At 38.8% G+C, this 17,307-nt stretch overlaps 1 protein-coding gene across 1 annotated transcript; it reads left to right on the top strand.

Moving 5' to 3' along the window:
- LOC104728171 (RNA-binding protein FUS-like) lies at positions 3,572 to 4,754 on the top strand. The gene is made up of 2 exons (XM_010447197.1): positions 3,572 to 3,815; positions 4,495 to 4,754. The coding sequence occupies exons 1-2, from the start codon at positions 3,572 to 3,574 to the stop codon at positions 4,752 to 4,754; spliced, it is 504 nt and encodes a 167-aa protein (XP_010445499.1).

Here is a 17,307-nt window from a genome sequence, read left to right on the forward strand (position 1 = left end):
TTTTTAGCAAAAGAGATTTTAGCATATCATATCATTTCTGTTTGTTCATTTTTTGATTTTTTTGATGTTTGCTTTTCAGTTCATCTTAACAAAATGAGAGGAAAGGAAGAGAAAATAGAAATCTAAGATTTGTCTTGACAATACATTAAGTCAAAAAAGATAATGATTAAATTATTGATTCAAAAATAAAAGTTTGTATCTGGTTCACTTTGGACTTATCGTTTTATACCGGATATAAATTATTATTTTTATTTTTTAACACACTGGATATAGATTATTTTATACTTTAATTTTTAAATATATAGTGAATATTTACACTAATAAAAATTATAATATTACGCGACAAAGTTATATGATGGAAATAGTTTGGTTTAATCTATATATACGTTTTTGGAGACATTTAGCAAATAAATCATGAAGTTGGAACCTATTTACAATTATACCATTGACATTAATTATTAATTTATTTTTTATTTAATTAATTAATATTAAGATTTTATTTTGAAAAACAAGATTTCCCATCCTAATAAAATTTCCAAAACAATAGGAACCACTCCCTTTAATATTAAGTATTAAGTTTATAATTAATTTTATTAATATTAAGTTTTCAATTTTACGAAACAATAGAAATTAATTCTATGAACACACACAATACTTTCTTTCTATAAATAACTACTTATTTAATTGTATGTTATATAGTTCATATACTATAAAACAATAAACCTCAAACAAAATACTTTCTACACTAACTAATACTCTCTCTGTTTCACAAAGAGGGTCATTTTGATACATTGCACACAAATTAAGAAAAACTTGAATATACATATAAATGAATAATTTATCATTTAAATTTAATAAAGAAAGTTTTGGGTTAAGGGTAAATTAGAAAATTTGATGTTAAAAATCACATTGGAAACAGAGAGAGTATATGTCTATATTTGTAAGGTTGTACATTTTAAAAAATACAAATTAAATATTAGTTATTAATATAGTTAATCTACAAAATAATTAACATTTTATTTTTATCAAACAATAGCTCTGCGGTTTACCGCGGGTGAATATCTAGTGTTAAATAATTATGTAACACCTGTAATGTTAAGTTGTTTATGAAAAATACTAGCCTTTTTGTCAATGGTTTCAAACCCGACCCGGAAAGCAAACCGGAACACCTTTTGAATCACCGGATCATCGGGTCGACCCGATCCGACCGTGGGTCAATAATTCACTCAGTTTCATTATATATAATCATATATATATATATATATATATATGTATTATATCTTGGTTTTATGAATATCAAAACAAAAGTTTTCGTATCTTATCATAGTAAATTAATCTTTGAACATTACTTATTAAATTTCTAAACCTTATGATTTTAAATTCAAAAAAATTGAGTAGCAGTAAAATATAATAATGTTGTAAAACACTTGGAGTGGACTTCCATAACCGGCCCGTTATGTGTCTTGATGTGTAAGGCCCATGGACTATTTAATATTGCCTAGTCGGTTTTAGCCTTTGACATTGCTATATATATATTGTAACCTCTATTCGATTCTAATAATAAGAATAAGAGAATTACAACTTTCGATTCTCTAGTTCACAACACGTTATCAACACGATTGTTCTAAAGATCCAGCTGAGTAAAAACCCTAAAACCCTAACCGCCGCCGTTCATCTTTCTTCTTCCATCAAAACCCTAAACCACCGTCGTTCCTCCCCTTTGTTCGAAACTAGTTCCTGTTTCGAAGATCTATTAGTGTTCACAAGCAAACCTGTGCTCGTGTTCAAGTTTTCATGTGAAACCAGTTCGAGGTTCGTGATCCGGTATGTGGGTGGTTCGCGGTTCCGGGACGTGAGCGGTACAAGGAGCGGTTCGAGATCTGTTCGTGGGAAAGCAGCTTGCAGTTTTGTTCGAGGTTTGTGGTTTGTGATCAAGGAATATCTGAGGTCTTTAGCTCCCAGATCAAAACTGGTCAGACCCCTTTTTGGTGTTAAGGTAAAATCGAAAACTTATGGGACCATATAATCGAACTTGGATCTTAAAACCATTGAACCCTAAAATCTACAAGTACACAATCAACAAACAAAACCCTAAGCTTTTAGACCCTAAACTCAAAATCTTAAAAACTCTAAAATCGATTTGCTGTGAGGTTTAGGGCTACTTAGATTGTTTGAAAATTGAACCAATTATGATATGTTTAAAATCCGGTTGTGTTTGATTGTTTGCTTGGTGCATGAGAACCTTAGAACTTAAACCCTAAAATCGAAAATATTAATCTGTTTGTTCTAAGTTTAAATTCTGATTGTTCTTGATTGTTTGTTTAAAATCAAAACCCTAAAATCCTAATTAAAATCGGAATATTAGAGAAATTCTATTTTCCTAGACTTTGTGTTTATCCTGTTTTAAGAAAAAGGAAATTTTATCTAAGAAAAGGAAAATTGCTAAAACCTGAAATTGTGCATATTTCCTGTTCATTCTAGAACTTGTCTAGGACTGTTTACATGCATAAATAGGCCACGAAATTATGTGATAAAACAAGACATTATCCACGAAAATAATCGGCATGTTTCGGTCTTAAATACCGCATGTCCCAAACGAAAATAAATCCATGGTTCGGTCTTAAATACCACATGGCCTAGACTCAACCTTTCACACCAATAACATACTGCTTCAGCAACAGTATCGTGAAAGGGGTTTCAAAACTTATGCAAGTCTCATCTCTTCTTTACTGCTTGCTGAGCAAAACAATGAGTTGTTGCTAATAAACAGTGCAATGAGACCTCCANGTTAAGGTAAAATCGAAAACTTATGGGACCATATAATCGAACTTGGATCTTAAAACCATTGAACCCTAAAATCTACAAGTACACAATCAACAAACAAAACCCTAAGCTTTTAGACCCTAAACTCAAAATCTTAAAAACTCTAAAATCGATTTGCTGTGAGGTTTAGGGCTACTTAGATTGTTTGAAAATTGAACCAATTATGATATGTTTAAAATCCGGTTGTGTTTGATTGTTTGCTTGGTGCATGAGAACCTTAGAACTTAAACCCTAAAATCGAAAATATTAATCTGTTTGTTCTAAGTTTAAATTCTGATTGTTCTTGATTGTTTGTTTAAAATCAAAACCCTAAAATCCTAATTAAAATCGGAATATTAGAGAAATTCTATTTTCCTAGACTTTGTGTTTATCCTGTTTTAAGAAAAAGGAAATTTTATCTAAGAAAAGGAAAATTGCTAAAACCTGAAATTGTGCATATTTCCTGTTCATTCTAGAACTTGTCTAGGACTGTTTACATGCATAAATAGGCCACGAAATTATGTGATAAAACAAGACATTATCCACGAAAATAATCGGCATGTTTCGGTCTTAAATACCGCATGTCCCAAACGAAAATAAATCCATGGTTCGGTCTTAAATACCACATGGCCTAGACTCAACCTTTCACACCAATAACATACTGCTTCAGCAACAGTATCGTGAAAGGGGTTTCAAAACTTATGCAAGTCTCATCTCTTCTTTACTGCTTGCTGAGCAAAACAATGAGTTGTTGCTAATAAACAGTGCAATGAGACCTCCAGGTTCTGCCCCATTACCGGAAGCCCACAAAGTCGATTTGACATGGCAAAGAAAAACCCTAAAGAACCCTAAAGAGCCAAAAGAGACTAAAGAGCCTAACTATGTCCATAGGGACAAGTGTGGCCGTGGCCATGGGAGAAGTGGACATGGTGGTCCTGGTCGTGGGACCTATCAAGGACACAATTTTGGTGGTCAAGGTCGTGGAAACCGATTCGGCTTCGGCCAGGGTCGGGGTAGAGGCCGCGGGCAATTTAAACCGTAATATAAGACCAAGTCCACTTGCCATAGATGTGGTATGGAGAACCACTGGGTAAAGACATCCATAACTCCTAAGCACCTTGTTGATCTCTATTAAGAGAGTTTNAACCTTAGAACTTAAACCCTAAAATCGAAAATATTAATCTGTTTGTTCTAAGTTTAAATTCTGATTGTTCTTGATTGTTTGTTTAAAATCAAAACCCTAAAATCCTAATTAAAATCGGAATATTAGAGAAATTCTATTTTCCTAGACTTTGTGTTTATCCTGTTTTAAGAAAAAGGAAATTTTATCTAAGAAAAGGAAAATTGCTAAAACCTGAAATTGTGCATATTTCCTGTTCATTCTAGAACTTGTCTAGGACTGTTTACATGCATAAATAGGCCACGAAATTATGTGATAAAACAAGACATTATCCACGAAAATAATCGGCATGTTTCGGTCTTAAATACCGCATGTCCCAAACGAAAATAAATCCATGGTTCGGTCTTAAATACCACATGGCCTAGACTCAACCTTTCACACCAATAACATACTGCTTCAGCAACAGTATCGTGAAAGGGGTTTCAAAACTTATGCAAGTCTCATCTCTTCTTTACTGCTTGCTGAGCAAAACAATGAGTTGTTGCTAATAAACAGTGCAATGAGACCTCCAGGTTCTGCCCCATTACCGGAAGCCCACAAAGTCGATTTGACATGGCAAAGAAAAACCCTAAAGAACCCTAAAGAGCCAAAAGAGACTAAAGAGCCTAACTATGTCCATAGGGACAAGTGTGGCCGTGGCCATGGGAGAAGTGGACATGGTGGTCCTGGTCGTGGGACCTATCAAGGACACAATTTTGGTGGTCAAGGTCGTGGAAACCGATTCGGCTTCGGCCAGGGTCGGGGTAGAGGCCGCGGGCAATTTAAACCGTAATATAAGACCAAGTCCACTTGCCATAGATGTGGTATGGAGAACCACTGGGTAAAGACATCCATAACTCCTAAGCACCTTGTTGATCTCTATTAAGAGAGTTTGAAAAGGAATCCAGAAACTAACCTGGTTCATCTCGATGGTGAAGAAGATTTCAACCATGAGAATGATGACCAATTGGATTATAAGACTTCAGATTGTCTAGGAGAGGATAATTAAATTTAAAATTGTCTTGATTTAATTTCTATGTTTTATGCTTTGAATTTTATTGAATTATGATTTTGGTTTAAATTCAATTATATTATTACCTTTAAATATGCATTTGTTATGCTTTTATGGCTAAAACATAATTCTTGTCCATATTGAGAAATGGATGAGGACAAGAATATAATTTTGTGGTGGATAGTGGATCAAGCCACACAATTTTGAATGATAAGAGTTATTTTGCATAATCTCATTTTGAAAAATGCCAATATTAGCAGAATAGCGGGTATAACAAGTTTTATTGAAGGCTACGGCCAGGCACACATCTTGAACTAAGTGATGCCTTATATTCACCCAGCTCAAAAGGAGCATATTGAGTTTAAAAGACATTCGTTTGAATGGTTTACATGTTGAAACTAAGGGTGAAGGAAACCAAGAGTTCCTATACATTATTGAAATCACCCAAGGATATAAGAAAATCCTAAGAGTTTACCATGCTAAGATTAATATGATAGAGGCTAATTTGGCAATGAACAAGATGTTCAATGAACAATTCACTTTATGGCATGACCGGCTTGGCCATCCGGGTTCTAACATGATGCGTATGCTGATATTAAATTCAAATGGGCACACTCTTAAAGAGAGAAGAGTTATTCCTAAAATCTCACATATGTAGCATGTACACAAGGGAAACTCATTATAAGGCCATCACCAGGAAAAGTAATTAAAGAGATTTTCCACTTAAGACTATACGTCTAGATAATGCTGGTGAATTTACATCCCAAGCGTTTAATGAATGTTGTATGTCCATGGGGGGAAGTGTGGAACACCCTGTGGAACATGTCCATACACAAAATGGATTAGCTGAATCCTTCATTAAACGGATCCAATTGATTGCTCGACCATTACTCTGAAGGTCGAAGCTTCCTGTGTCGGCTTGGGAACACGCAGTAATACATGGAACAGAGTTTATACGCATCAGGCCATCTAGTGAGAATAAATATTCGCCATCCCAATTATTAACGGGTCATGAGCCAGACATATCCCATCTAAAATATTCGGGTGTGCCGTTTATCACCTAAAATAAATATGGGACCTCAAAAGAGGATGGGAATATATATTGGATATGATTCTCCCACCATTATTAAGTATCTTGAGCCAACTACAGGTGATTTATTTAAGGCCAGATACGCGGATTGTCAGTTTGCTGAATCCGAATTTTCGTTGTTGGGTGGAGAGAATAACAAGCTGGTCAAAGAGATATCATGGAATCAACATCCTTAAATTGGCAAGATCCTCAGACTCTAGCATGTGATGCAGAGGTCCAAAAGATTATACATTTGCAAAAGCTAGCTATTCAATTGCCAGATTCCTTTGCTGACCCAAAGAGAGTAACAAAATCGTACATACCAGCTTGTAATGCACCAGTACGTATTGATGTTCAGAAGGAACACAATAATCAAGTTTCTACAGAATCTAAGGCTCGTTTGAAATGAGGTAGACCGTTAGGTTCCAAAGATAAGAACCCTCGGAAATCTAAGTAAGATGCAAAACAAACCGAGGTTAAGGAAATTATAGACATGGCCGCAGCAAATCCTAAGGTACCAAATGAGGTTTGGGACGCTGAACCTCAAGGACCTGAAGGTATTGATAATAATGAGATCTCAATCAATTATATCATGTCTGGAATAAAATGGAACCGTAAGAATGTCGACATTGATGAAGTATTTGCATATAAGGTAGCACTTGAGATAAATGAGGATCATGAACCCACGTCTATATTAGAGTGCACTCAAAGTAAAGATTGGCTAAAATGGAAAGAAGCCATTGACGTGGAGTTAAACTCTTCAAGGAAGAGAAGTGTGTTTGGTCCGATCTTGAGGACAACACCTAACATAAAACCAGTTGGACATAAGTGGGTCTTTGTAAGGAAGAGAAATGAGAAAAATGAAATCGTGAGATATAAAGCACGGCTTGTAGCACAAGGATTCTCTCAGAGACCAGGAATAGACTATGAGGAGACATACTCCCCTGTGATGGATGCAAAAACATTTAGGTACTTAATAAGTCTGGCTATAAGAGAAAAACTGGATTTGCGGTTAATGGATGTTGTAACCGCATATTTATATGGTCCACTGGATAATGAAATTTATATGAGATTACCAGAGGGTTTTGAGCTCAAAGATAAGAGTGGTTCTCGAGAACAGTACTGCATTAGGCTGAACAAATCCCTTTATGGACTGAAACAAAGTGGTCGAATGTGGTATAATCGATTAAGTGAGTATTTAGCTAAAGAAGGCTATAAGAATGACCCAATCAGTCCATGTATATTTATAAAGAAGTTTGCAAACAAAGGGTTTGTAATAATAGCAGTGTATGTGGATGATTTAAACATCCTTGGGACCTCTGGTGAAATTGCCCAAACAGTAGAATATCTCAGGAAAGAATTTGAAATGAAAAACATAGGTAAGACTAACTTCTGTTTGGGATTGCAGTTTGAGTACATAAATGATGGAATCCTTGTGCGCCAAATGGCATATACAGAAAAAGTACTCAAGAGGTTTAATATGGACCAAGCTCACCCATTGACCAGCCCAATGGTTGTGAGGAGTCTTGATTTGGATAAAGATCCATTTGGTCCAAAGAAAGCCGATGAATAAGTTCTCGGTCCTGAAGTGCCATACCTCAGTGTTATAGGTGCGTTAATGTTCTTGGCTAGCCACACTAGACCGGACATATGTTTTGTCGTGAACCTCCTAGCGAGATTTAGTTCTTGTCCGACTAAAAGGCACTGGAATGGTGTTAACTATAAGGGACGACAGACTTTGGTTTATTTTATACTAACTATAACAAAGAAGGTTTAGTTGGTTTTGCTGATGCAGGTTACTTATCGGATCCACACAACTCTAGGTCTCAAACCGGCTATGTATTTACACACGATGGTACAGCAATCTCGTGGCATTTTATGAAACAAAGTATTGTGGCCACTTCGTCTAACCATGCGGAGATCCTAGCAATTCATGAAGCCGGACGAGAGAGTGTATGGTTGAGGTCAATGACTCAACATATTAGAGCGAATTGCGGTATGGTCAAAGACAAAGAGCCAACCGTAATCTATGAGGACAATACGACCTGCATCGCACAGCTCAAGGAAGGATGCATCAAGGGAGATCGGACGAAGCACATCCTACCCAAGTTCTTCTTCACACATGAACTACAAAAGGCCGGAGAAGTTCAAGTGGTACAAGTGCAATCATGCGACAACTCAGCCGATCTCTTCACCAAAGCATTGCCAACTACTACATTCCAGAAGCTCATGCACCAGATTGGAATGCGGAGGCTTAAGGACTTCAGGGATGCTTAGAACAGGGGGAGCAATGCGTGCTGTACTATTTTAATGAGGCAGCACCCCCAAGCTTATTGCACTGATCCCTTAGCATCGGCACGGTTATGTCTTCCAAGGGGGAGTGTTGTAAAACACTTGGAGTGGACTTCCATAACCGGCCCGTTATGTGTCTTGATGTGTAAGGCCCATGACCTATTTACTATTGCCTAATCAGTCTTAGCATTTGACATTGCTATATATATTATAACCTCTATTCGATTCTAATAATAAGAATAAGAGAATTTCAACTTTCGATTGTCTAGTTCACAACAAATAAGAAATTTCTAATAATAAAAAAGGTTAAATGAACAAATTAAAACAATGGTGAGGGAAGAAATAGAAAAAAAATTACACAGTTTTCATTTTGTCCCACATTGACTGAACAGTGGAAGAAGTACGTGGTTGCTTCACTATATAAGTCAAACCGAGAAATGGATTAGTCAAAGATTAAAAATTATTTGCCAATTAGTCATTGGTTTTAACTCAAACCGCTGTGCCAACCGCCAGGTCAACTGCTGGGTCAACCACCGGTTAACCGAGTTTTCCTTGTTTTATCCAATTTTTTTATTGTCCGAGTTTGAAGTGTAATCTGGACTGGGATACCTTCCGGTTCACGGTTAAACCGGTTCGACCAGCCAGTCCGAGTTTCAAAATATTGTTTTTTATTCACCTCTTCTTCTCTCAATCAATCAGAATCTTCTATCAAATATTTCATTTAAAACTAAATCAAAATAATATTAAAAAGCAAAACAAATTAATGAAACAAATTATGTATACTTTTAATTAAGGAAAGTTAAATATTGGCTAGGTTTAGATTTTTAAAATTAGAACAAAATTATGTGTCTGTTTGGGTTGATGATGTACTTTTACTTCAATTAAATTATCAATCCACAATTTGCATTAATCAACTCACTAAAAATACACAAAGATGCTTAATCTATTCTTAAACAGGACAAAGTTCTTTTGTCACAATCTTAACTGACAAACTGATTCAAGAAATAAAACAAGACAATTCAAAACAAGCAAAATCAAAGAAACAGAACACAACTAGCAACAAGCTTTAAAAATCAAGATTAAACAAGTGAACCTTGGGAAAGGTTATTGACTTGGGAGATAGCTAACCAATCCTAGATGTCTAAGCAACAACCAAGAACAATCCTATGGCTAAGAACACTTATGCAAATCAATCCATTTCCATGATAGAGATTCCTATGCTAATCAAGTGATAATCAACAATTTTCGAAGGCAATCACAAGGCAATCACAAGGCAATCATGCATTATAAACAAGTTTAAATACCACTAAGCACCCTAATCATCAATTTCCATTGGCTAGAAATGCAAAGCTCTTGATTAATTTGGTTCAGGAATTTCATCAAACACCTTATGGGCATGGAAATCCTAATGTCTAGATTCAAGCTTGATCAAGGCTATCTAGCATTAATAACACTAATCAAGATATGAAATACATAAATAAAGCCCTAGACATTAAAGATCAATCATCTATCTCCCTAATCTACCTAGCCCAAAGTTCTAAAAGATCTACTCACTCATGGTTATGATCACACAAAGGTAGAGGTTTGATCTTTGTGAAATCATAATTGGAGATTGTAGAATAGGAGATTTGAATAAGAAATTGCTATTAAAAACTAAAAAGTACTCAATCATTCAGCAAACAAAGAGTAAACAAGCTTAAGAACTCTAAGTGGCTGCTAAACAAAAGATAAGATAAGAGATAAATCTCCCCTTAATAGGGTTAGAGTATTTATAGGAAAGTAGAAGAGAACCCGGGTCAACCCAAAACAAACTGGGTCAAACCCGGTTCAAAAATAAAACAAGTGTGGTGTTGGCTCCAGCGGCCATGGCTTGGCCGCTGGTCCAAACGATCAAATGCATCTCCTCTTCACGCGGCCACCGTTTGGCCGCTGCTCTTGGCCGCTGCTCCAAACGATCATTGCACGTCTATCTTCCATCGGCCAGTGCTTGGCCGTTGGTCCTGACCGATGATGGTCGTGTATGCTTCCTGATCCCTTGTCACTTCTCCAATTCCACTCCTCTTTGCCTCTTTGCATCAAAACAAGTCCAAATGCTCCAAATGTGTTGAGATTACTCCAAGAACCTGAGAGATAACACACTAGATGCAAATGCTCCTAAAACAACCTAGAATGACAAGATTATGCAACAAAACTATGCAAAAACAAGGCTTAAACCCCAACAAAAACACAAGATATCAACTCCCCCAAACTTATCTCTTGCTGGTCCTCAAGCAAGAACCAAACAAAAAGTGAGAGAGAGAGGTTTGAAAAAGGGATTCAGAACCAAAAAGCATCAACAAAGGATTCAAATCACAGTCCTTAAATGTAATTCAATGGTGCTAAGATCAATCAAAGTCCTTACTGATAACAGGTTTTTCGCCCAGGGTATCAATTCCCTACNCTTAATAGGGTTAGAGTATTTATAGGAAAGTAGAAGAGAACCCGGGTCAACCCAAAACAAACTGGGTCAAACCCGGTTCAAAAATAAAACAAGTGTGGTGTTGGCTCCAGCGGCCATGGCTTGGCCGCTGGTCCAAACGATCAAATGCATCTCCTCTTCACGCGGCCACCGTTTGGCCGCTGCTCTTGGCCGCTGCTCCAAACGATCATTGCACGTCTATCTTCCATCGGCCAGTGCTTGGCCGTTGGTCCTGACCGATGATGGTCGTGTATGCTTCCTGATCCCTTGTCACTTCTCCAATTCCACTCCTCTTTGCCTCTTTGCATCAAAACAAGTCCAAATGCTCCAAATGTGTTGAGATTACTCCAAGAACCTGAGAGATAACACACTAGATGCAAATGCTCCTAAAACAACCTAGAATGACAAGATTATGCAACAAAACTATGCAAAAACAAGGCTTAAACCCCAACAAAAACACAAGATATCAACTCCCCCAAACTTATCTCTTGCTGGTCCTCAAGCAAGAACCAAACAAAAAGTGAGAGAGAGAGGTTTGAAAAAGGGATTCAGAACCAAAAAGCATCAACAAAGGATTCAAATCACAGTCCTTAAATGTAATTCAATGGTGCTAAGATCAATCAAAGTCCTTACTGATAACAGGTTTTTCGCCCAGGGTATCAATTCCCTACGCACTTGTAGTACAAAGGGTTATCAATCCAAATGGTTGTTTATGCTAGCAGGAAGGATGCAATCAGAACAATGCAAGTCAAGCCAAGCAATAATGGGGTTTTGTCTAACAATCCTAAAATAATAAAAGAAATGAATATAAACAAGGAACCACACGACCTAAGCACTCGATGCAAGCATTAGAGTACAGGATCGGGTGGGGTGATTGAGTAAGCAAAGAAGGTATGAACAACTCGAGGGGTTACTCGAAGCAGGTGATCGTGTACCTGTTCGGGTAAGGGATCGAGTGATGAATAGAAATGCAAGCAATTAAAATACGAAAGCTTCTAAGGATGGGGTAATCAAATCCTAAGTATTCCTAACCAGTATAGATGTCTTACATGCCTCAAGCAAATATTTCCTAGAAAATGAATCTCTAAAATCTTGTTAAAACACTCTCGTGATAGAAATAATCAACCTTGATCACTCCCCTACCCAACTCTCGTTGGAGAAACATGACCAAGCAGGCATTAAGATCCGATTCATTATTGTCAGTAAACCCCTTACTCATCTAATCACTTAGGCTACGTGAGTAAATCTCTAGCATTGGTTGATTCAAGCATCTCATCTACACCTCTCGGTGGTAAAACACCTTAGATCTAATCTCATCCTCTCGGTTTGTTGACAACATTAAGAACACCAATCTAGAAGGAAATCTATTAAACATATACAATCAACTAAGACATCCTAACCAATCAAGAATACAAAATCATCTATCCCATCCCTATAAACTTTACTACACTACTCGGAAATCATAGTAGGAAACATCAAAGCAAATATAAATGAAAATTGCATTATATTAAACGATAAAGTAGAGGGATTAGAATACAAGATAGAAATCTAAAGAAATGATAACTAGTTATGAAATAAAATCTAAAACAAAAGGGAAAAGTGTTTGAGTCGCTCAGTTCTCTCACAGATGCTCTCGCTCTCTGGTTGGAGGGTCTGCGGCGTGCTCGTTTGCGAGGAAGGAGAGGAGGGGTTTATATATGGAAACCCCTTTGACCTAGCTTCCCAGACCTGCCCGAGGGTCTACTCGATGGGGTACACGAGGATAAGGTCGAGTAAGTCCTCGGGTAGATCTTCGGGTTGGTCTTCATGCTCTTGGATCCTCCTTGATCGTGTTGGGGTTCAGACTCGTTTTTCCAGCTCGATGGCTCCTTAGGGTACATCTTCGGATTTGTCCTTGTTTTTCCCCATTTGAGGCTCTTAAGCACCTGTTTTCATCCACAATATGCAAATGCAAAAATGAAACACCCTAAATGGCCTAAAAGTGAATTTCTACAGTTAATGACCTAAAAATGCTAAGTTAAGGGTATGAATAATGCAAAATATGGACAAAAAGGGATGCTAAAAACATGTAAATTAGAGAGTTATCAGACCCCCAAACTTAAGTCTTGCTAGTCCTCTAGCAAGGAAGTAGGAGAGTGCGGTTTGAAAATGGGGACTCATAACCTTTATATACTAAGCGAAGGATTCAAGCTATAGTCCTTAAAGATAGTTTAATGGTGCTAAAATCAATCAACATACTTACAAATATTTTTCTATGCTTATTACCATGCATCGATCTAGTTCAACCTCCAACTAAAAGTAGAGTACATCTCTTTCACATTCAATTAAGTGTTTGGCGAATTCTTGCAAATGGAAGGTGAATCAAGCTCAATCGGTTTCAAGGGCAAGGCTTTTTAGTAAGGTGGTTTCAAGCAAATTCTTTGGGTGGTTTTCTCTCAAAAGAAGGAATGCTAGACAGTTGTGAAAACTATCTAAGATTGAGAACAATTTGGGCATACAAAGCTTAACTCTTGATAATCTACCCTTTTCTCATTCACTTTCTTTTTTTTTATATATCAAACCCCCTAGAATTACACTACCCACATCCTTGATTTTAACTCTCTTTTTTTTTTTACTCCCTAAGGTTTAAACTTTAATCTTCTAGCTCTCTTCTCTCTCTCTTTTTTACTTAGAGATTTATAGCTAATTGATTCTAACCTTAGGGACTTCTTTTTTTTTTATTATTCCTAAACCCAACCCCAAATAAACATACTAACCACCTATCTTTCAAAACCGAATCTATTAGCTAGTTCAAATTCTAACTTAGCTAAATCAAAAGGCAGTTCTTTGTCGTTCTCAATACTCTCAAGGTTTCACAACCTATAGCACAATGAAAAAGGCCACACTCAACAATTCACAACAAGGTTTGAAAGAAAGTTTTGGGTTCATGGGTAGGACAAACAAATCGGGTTAAACAAAAAAGATTGGTGAAATAGAGTGTTAACCCGAATTTAAAGTTACCATGAGCAAGTATTCGAATTCCATAAGCAAGACAATTTAAGTTCAAATTAAGTCCAATAATATAGAGATGTTCCAATGTTCAAGCAAGTGGAGGAAGCATTCAAAAGACACAAGGTTCTAAGCAAAGATTTTTCATTTTTTTCCAAAGATTGATCTAGCAACAATGAACTGTGACTAAGGGCTATAGCTTCAATCCTAATGTATGATTTTAAACAAGGTAGTTTTAATCATTGTCCCCTAAGATGCGTATGCAACAATCTTATATGAAACAAATTAGACTCAATCCTAATATGTAAATGCAACTACATGAACACTCTCTTTTTTTTTTCCTTAAAATTTTCAATTTTTTTTTTTGGGTTTTTCAATGCACATAGATGCGGACTCAAATGAATAAAACTAGCATGCAAAGATTTGAAATAAGAAAATTAAGAAAATAAAACACAAAGTTAAAAATATTCTGGACCCTCCCCCAAACTTAAATTACATAGTCTCTGTGTAAATAAAAGTTGGAAAAAGAATCCAAGAATCACACAAAATGAAATAAACTAAATGCAATGTTATTTACAAAGATTGGATGAAAGTGGTACCTCATGGGTTGGTGAAGAAGGAGGTTGCAGCAGCCTCCATACTCGCCAACGTGTAGCCAGGGTCGTCTCCGGCTTCAGCAGGTGCCGGTGTTTGCTCGTCAGAGAGCTTGGTGATATGCACGGACGACTTACTCGGACCAGCATCCGAGGGGTTGATCGAGGGGGTATCTCGTAGCTCATCGGGTAGGGCATCAGGTAGTATGACGGGTATGGCGAGAGAGGTCCAAAGTAATCACCCGTATAGCCACTCGCAGGGTGCATCATATACGACATTGTATATGGCATCTGGTAAGGCGGAGGGAAGAGTCCTGAGTAATCACTCGATTGTGTGCTAGATGGGTGCATCGGATATGGCATCGTTACCCCATCGGGTTAGGCATCGGATAGGTGTCTGAATGGCTTCTTCGCGATGCTTCAGGTCGTGTGATGTTCTCCTCAGCTTGGGGCTCGTAGGATGATGCTCTGTGAGGTTCTGGAGGTGGCAGTCCTCGAGTTCCTCCTAGCGGTCCGCTTCTCCCCATCCAAGTTGGTGCATGTGCTGAGGTAGGAGCTAAGGCACAACTTGCCTTGTCTTGCAGCTCCTTGATCTGACCTCCCATAGTCTTCACCGAACCGGTGAGATCCTTCACCTTTCTCACCAAAAACTTGTTCATCCTCTTCTGCCATCCGATCCTCTTGTGGGCTTCCCTCACTCCAACCGGTTGCTTTTGAGAGCAAACATACTCCTCAAAATCAAAATCTTCCGAGCTATCTCCCTGTCTTTGCCCGGTTTCCTCTCTCTTCTCAGCTTCAGATTCCTCCTACAGATTGTACAGCTCCTCCAATGGTGGTGCAAAGTCGATGTTATCTCCCAGCCGGACCTTGGTGCACATTACATTAGGTAGGATCATTTGTGCGGCTCCGGCGGTTGGATGGACGAACTTGAAGAGCATCATGTCGTTAGACCTCTCATAGGCCAAAAATCTCGCCAGCACGAGGTAGTTGACGTCCAGCCATCTCGGATCGTGTACCACTCCCTTCAAAGGCACATCTCAAGCCACTAAAATTGGTGTGATCAGTCCTCCAATGGAGATCTCTTCGCCTCCTTCTCTTCTCTTCATTGCCCATGACTTGAGGTAGAGGAATTGATCGAGAAGCAGAAACACCATGCTAGTATCTGTAACATCCCCAACTAGCGGTGTACCATCCCTAACATTGTCCAAAACTCCAAAAAATACAATGTCCAGCAGCTAAAGCTCATGATCATTCACATTCTCAGTCTCCTTTCTAGCAAAAAGAGTGCATGGGAGGGACTTGTGAAAATACCTCAAGACAGGGCTCCTAATTTGAGCGGATTTGGTGCTTGTGGACTTGTAGGGGAGCTTGTCTCCTATTATCAGCCATAGGGACCTCATTTCCTCCTTGCTAACCTCCATTCCTTCTCCATTACCAGCCTTGAAACCATACAGCTTCTCCATCTCCTTGAAAGTGAGCCAGTACTCCTTGTTCCTCACAGAGAAGGTGATGAACCCGATCCCTCCATCGGGTAGTAGGGTCGGGTGGTCTTTGAAATAATGTAACCGCAGTGTGGAGAGGAAGTGAACCGTCTCCTCCTAATACGCCTCGAGGTTGGCTCACATCATCTGGCCCAGGTGGCACATGTCGAACAGGAACTCGGAATCTCTAGCGATGCCCAACTGCTTCATTGTCTCACGGTGAGGGTAGCGGGTACCAACGAAGCTCATCTTCCGGAAAACCTTAAAGAGTTTTGCCGGAGTCTCCACTTCCTTCTGCTTAAGCCTCCGCGATGCTTGGCGTGTTCTCTCTCTCTGCTCCTCCTCTATGTCACGATCCTCTTCCTCAGCTGCTCTCTCAGCTACCTTCTCAGCCTTCTCGGAAGCTGGTCTCTTTCCTCTTGCAACCGCAGCTCTGCTCCTTAGCCGCGACGTTAGGATCTCCTCTGACTCTTCTCCACCAGCGTCAGAATCGACCTCCATGGGGTCGGTAATGGTTCTCTCGGACGTAGATAGGTCCCTACGTCGAGGAGATTGGCGAATAGCACTCGCTATCGGACTAGGTGAGCGAACTCGATGGTCTACACGATCGGTTGCTCGAGCATCAGATCGGGTGGATGATCGGGTCGAGCATCGGGTTGGGGAAGCAAAACGTCCAGCCAACGGTTGGGAATGCAGAACATTTCCTCTTTNTCGGGCTCTTCTCTACCAGCATCAGAATCGACCTCCATGGGGTCGGTAATGGTTCTCTCGGACGTAGATAGGTCCCTACGTCGAGGAGATCGACGAACAGCACTTGCCATCGGACTACGTGAGCGAACTCGATGGTCTACACGATCGGTTGCTCGAGCACCGGATCGTGTGGATGATCGGGTCGAGCATCGGGTGGGGAAGCAAAACGTCCAGCCAGCGGTTGGGAATGCGGAACGTTTCCTCTTCCTTGGGATTATCGAGGTTCGACGGCATCACCTCTGGTTGTAGCAGCGGTGGAGGTTGATCTTCTCCCCTTCCTTTGGTAGGTTTTCGTGTGTGGCTCCATTGTCGAATCCTTGAGAAGAAAAACAACTAAGCCTCAAGATTAATAGGGTTAGTTCCCAAAGAAAATCGAAGGTCACTCGAGTTTGAGAGAGAATAGAAAGTACGGAAAACAAAAAGCTCTAGGGTAGAGAAACTTATCAGTGCTGCTGAGGAGGAAGGGTTCGAAACCCTTAAATAGAGTAGGGTTGGTTGGTGGGCTTCGCCGAGAGTGGGCTTGGCTTGTGGAATTCAGACTCCACTCGCCACCCGAGCAGAGACATGATCAGGCGCGTCGAGTACGGTGTCGGGTTGGCCCTCGCGTTCCTCAATTTCCTTTTTTCACTTTTTTTTATATATATATAAATAAACATGTAAAAATAGAAAATAATATAAAACAAATAAATCAAAATTAAAACAA

Source organism: Camelina sativa, chromosome 11 (assembly GCF_000633955.1).
Source record: "Camelina sativa cultivar DH55 chromosome 11, Cs, whole genome shotgun sequence".
NCBI classification, from domain to species: domain Eukaryota; kingdom Viridiplantae; phylum Streptophyta; class Magnoliopsida; order Brassicales; family Brassicaceae; genus Camelina; species Camelina sativa.

Bases quoted from the DNA above. Each gene is read 5' to 3' on its own strand.
- LOC104728171 (XM_010447197.1), top strand. From the start codon at position 3,572: ATGAGACCTCCAGGTTCTGCCCCATTACCGGAAGCCCACAAAGTCGAT. The intron at 3,816-4,494 runs GTAGAGGCCGCG...TGAGACCTCCAG, and splicing joins CGGCTTCGGCCAGGGTCGGG to GTTCTGCCCCATTACCGGAA.